The sequence below is a fragment of the Oryzias melastigma genome, linkage group LG11, assembly GCF_002922805.2.
Source record: "Oryzias melastigma strain HK-1 linkage group LG11, ASM292280v2, whole genome shotgun sequence".
NCBI classification, from domain to species: domain Eukaryota; kingdom Metazoa; phylum Chordata; class Actinopteri; order Beloniformes; family Adrianichthyidae; genus Oryzias; species Oryzias melastigma.
The window spans coordinates 20,601,580-20,605,520 of record NC_050522.1 but is presented as its reverse complement, the minus strand read 5'-3'; the positions used below and the strand labels follow the sequence as shown (position 1 = coordinate 20,605,520).

The window sequence follows — 3,941 nt, the reverse complement described above, 5'->3', positions numbered from 1 at the left end:
TTTATTTCCAACATTCCAACAATTTTTCCCTACACCCGTATTATGGAGGATCCCATGGCAAGCCATCACTGCTGTATTTCTGTTTAATTGTAATTAAAACAAAAAAAAAAAATTATCTTTTTATTTCCAAATTACTTTTTAGGTCCTTGTCTAGTTTACGTTTTAAATGTTTATTAAAAGAGTTATTGAGTCCAGAAGTTAGAATTAGTGGATACCTTGCTAACTTTACATCATGCTCAAACTGGTGTCGTATTCTGCTGCAGTTTACAGCAATAAAAGGTTGTGATCTGTTCATGAAATGTACTTGTAGCAGAGTATTTATCTGTAATAATACACTTGAAATTTATTACGCTGATCATAATGAGGATAAAATAAACATGATCGAGTCTGGAACTATAAGATCGTTATTTCCTGTTATTTCTGCTGTCAAATAGATCAAATCTGAATAAGCTAGCTTTTGTTTTTCTATATGTACACATATACATGCTGTGTGTTCGTATGTCTTTTTTTTTCCTCTTGACCTACAACTGCATAAATGGATGTCCAAAAGTGATGGCTGCAGCTTTAACACCGGTTTTCTGCTTGTATCAGTCTCCTCCCACTACGCAGGCCTGACGGTCCCCACTCTGCCCGGAACCCTGGCCTCTTTGACGCTCCCCGCTGCTGCCAGGCTGGGATTCCCGGCCATCCCTGCGGGACACTCTGTCCTGCTGGTCAGCAACCTTAACCCCGAGGTGAGCCGTCCTCTGCCTCCATCTCGTCCGGAAGTCAAACTGTGACCTAGTTGTGTGGTAACCCCATGTACTCACCAGAGATTTAACACATCTGCTTACTGAAGCCACACATGCATTGTTTTTTTCCTGTATTGATTCAGTAAATGATGAACAAGACTTAACCTATCGTATGAGACGGATTCAGAGTAGCGTCGCTGCTCTCAAACACTCATGTTTTCATCATCATATTATTATTTATTTCATCATATTCAAATCAGCTAAAGACGATGCCCGGCATCATCTTTACACACACACACTCATTTATAAACCTTTCATTTGACATTCGTTTGACACCCCCCCTCCCTTTCGCCAAAGGTAATTAACCTTCTGATTGATCCTTCACCTGTCTTTGTTTTTTCCCCTTTAATTTGTTGCCATGGAAACGCCTCGGACCCTCCACCTGTCCTGCCCTCCCACCTTTACCTGTCCTGTCCCTCGCTGCCTTCTCTGCTGTCTTTAAAGAGAGTTACGCCCCACTGCCTCTTTATTCTCTTCGGTATGTTGTCACTCGCTTCTTATTTTAAATTATGAGTATCACCTGGTTGTTCTGATTTTGAGTTTAAAATTTTCTTCCCTTTTTTTATTGATTTATTTTTGTGTTTGGGAGAAAATAATAACTGCCTGTTTTTTGTCAGAATCTGTGTGTTTTTAGAAGTTTTTTTTTAAACAATATGTGCAGCTTTTTTTTGAGAAATGATAAAATCCTATGGAAAACTGAACGTGTCTTTTTTAAGGCTTAAATCATTTAAACAAGTAACTGCACTTAGCATAGTTTTCTGCCCTCATTTGTTTCTTTATTTTTGTCATTTTCTAGTGTTTCTTGAGTGTTTGTCTCCTTTTAAAATATGGAAATTAGGTGGAAAAAAAGCTTTCTTCACTTAAAAAATTATCTACAATGATTTAGCACCAACTGTATAGACAGTTTTTTGAATTTATGGCTTTTGTGGGCAAATGAAAGGAAAGCTCCTCCCACCTAATCACATATTCAAACACAGAAACATGGAAATGCATCAATTTGTTATTGTTAATTTTTATTTTTTAAAATTTGATGTTTAATGTTTGTTCTTTTTAAATGTGTTTCTACATTAGTAAAGGTAAAATTGTGCAGTTCATGTTATAAAAAATTTGTTTAGTGGTTTTCACAATACATTACTTTAAGCTGCATTTATTGTGTGTTTCATTTTACTGAAAGTTTTATTTTTTTTTTCTTTGCATGCTGGGTTTCCTTCAGTTTGCATGTCTCAAGTTCAAAATCAGCTGCTCTCAGTGGTTTTGTAATTTTATTTAAACATTTGAAGCAAAAGTATCCGTTTTTATTCTCTAAATGTTCCCCCTAGTAATGTTCCTGTGTATGACTTTTACATTCTTGTTTTTGCAGCATCTTTTTGCTGCTGCTCCTAACCACCCGTACCTAGAAGCATTATGGAATCAGCACTTGAGCTATTTAATTCCTAAAAAAAAAAAATACAAGAAATAAACACAAATTTGTTTCACTGAACTTTGTTTTTGTCAAAGTGGAAAATATAAAATTGTTTTAAAAAATTAGGTTTTTACTTGATGGATGATTGGAAAAATGTTGAGAAGTGATGGGGAAAAGTAGGTTTAACCTGAAGGGTTTTTTCCCATCTCGTTTTATCTTCATTTATTTTTTCCATTTTTTCTTTAGAATTAGGGAGGCACCATAGACGTAAAACGTATTAGTGGTGCTAACACTGCTAGCCTTCCGTTTAGCCTCCGCAGCGGTCTCGTACTCGTGTTCCTCGGGCTGAACCCCCTTGTGACAATTCAGTTCCACATCCTCTGCAAACTGCAGATCTTTTATCACTGTCAGGCACTTTGAAATATGTCCACATAGCCGACAGTTAAAAGAACATTCATTTTTGTATGGCAAGCAAAAGGGATCAAAAATCATGCGCTGCTATTCGGCGGCCAAATATTCGGTGCATCCCTAATTAAAATGCTCATTTTGGTTGGAATTTCTCCTCAAACCACCCCCTGTTGTAATTGTGTAAATCCACTCTTAAGAAACGTACACACCTGACGTGATGCGCGTTAAAGCACCACTAACCAGGCATTCTTACACACGTTTGTCACCTTGGACTGTTGCTACCCGATACGAGCGCTAAAGGCTGGAAGAGAAATACTGAAGCGGTAATAATCTGGTGAATCTTGCTGCAGGTGTTTTCTTTCACAGCTTTATTCCGATATATGAAAGATTTCGTGTCATACAATTCTGGCAAAAATCACAATTATAGATTTTATTCTCCATGACCACTGTTCAATCACTGTCATTATCAATACTTCACAACCTAAATCAAATCCCCGATTCGTTGAAGTTCAACTGGTTTAACTTTGAACGTCCGTATTGTACTCAGTACTGAAAACGGACCTAAAAACTTGCGTACAGACGTATAAACGAGTGCTGAATGGAGAACGCCAAAGTGCACGTTTACAAAGACTTTTCATTGGAAGTTGTCGCTTAAACGCGTGATTGTGATCCTGGTGTGATCGTAGCATCGGGTTACAGTGTGAAAGCAAACCCAACTAAATACATTCTTGCTCTGGCCTTGAAGAGAAACCAGCCTTCAACCCATATGTAATACTTTCTAACAAGAGCACAAAAGGATTGGATCATGTTCCTTCAAAATGAAGTGTTGAAGCTCCTTAAAGTGCTGATTAGATACTTTACCCTTCAGTTTTGACTCAAATCTCTCGTAAATCATCCTCCCATCGTACCTTTTTTGGGACAAAGTCTTATTTTTTATTTATTTCTTTTAAATCATTCAAATCTTCATTCAGGACTTCTCAGGCTTTTGGATGAGTGTGAACCATCATGAAACGCTTCTTTACCTGGTGGTGTCTCTTTCTGTCCCGCTGTGTTTAAGGTGTTTACGGCGACGTGATGCGAGTGAAGATTCTCTTCAACAAGAAGGAGAACGCTCTGGTCCAGATGAGCGACAGCACCCAGGCTCAGCTAGGTAACAAACCCGCACATGCTCAGTGGGATGATGAGCCAAGATGTTAGGTTCTCAGTAGAGAACATCAATCAGTCACAATTGTATTACTTTTTTCATACTATTTGTATTAGGGCTGGGAATCACTGGGTACCTCACGATACGATACGCGATACATGGCTCACGATATCGATAATATCGCGATACTGCGATA

At 38.0% G+C, this 3,941-nt stretch overlaps 1 protein-coding gene across 4 annotated transcripts in view; it reads left to right on the top strand.

Annotated features, from left to right (window-relative positions):
- LOC112136794 (polypyrimidine tract-binding protein 1) overlaps positions 1-3,941 on the top strand; it is a 28,190-nt gene that overhangs the window by 18,915 nt on the left and 5,334 nt on the right. For all 4 annotated transcript variants that reach the window (XM_024258700.2, XM_024258727.2, XM_024258708.2 and 1 more), the window contains 3 exons: positions 592-734; positions 1,236-1,269; positions 3,659-3,751. In XM_024258700.2, the coding sequence (XP_024114468.1) occupies positions 592-734; positions 1,236-1,269; positions 3,659-3,751 (270 nt within the window). The remainder of the gene's footprint in view (positions 1-591; positions 735-1,235; positions 1,270-3,658; positions 3,752-3,941) is intronic.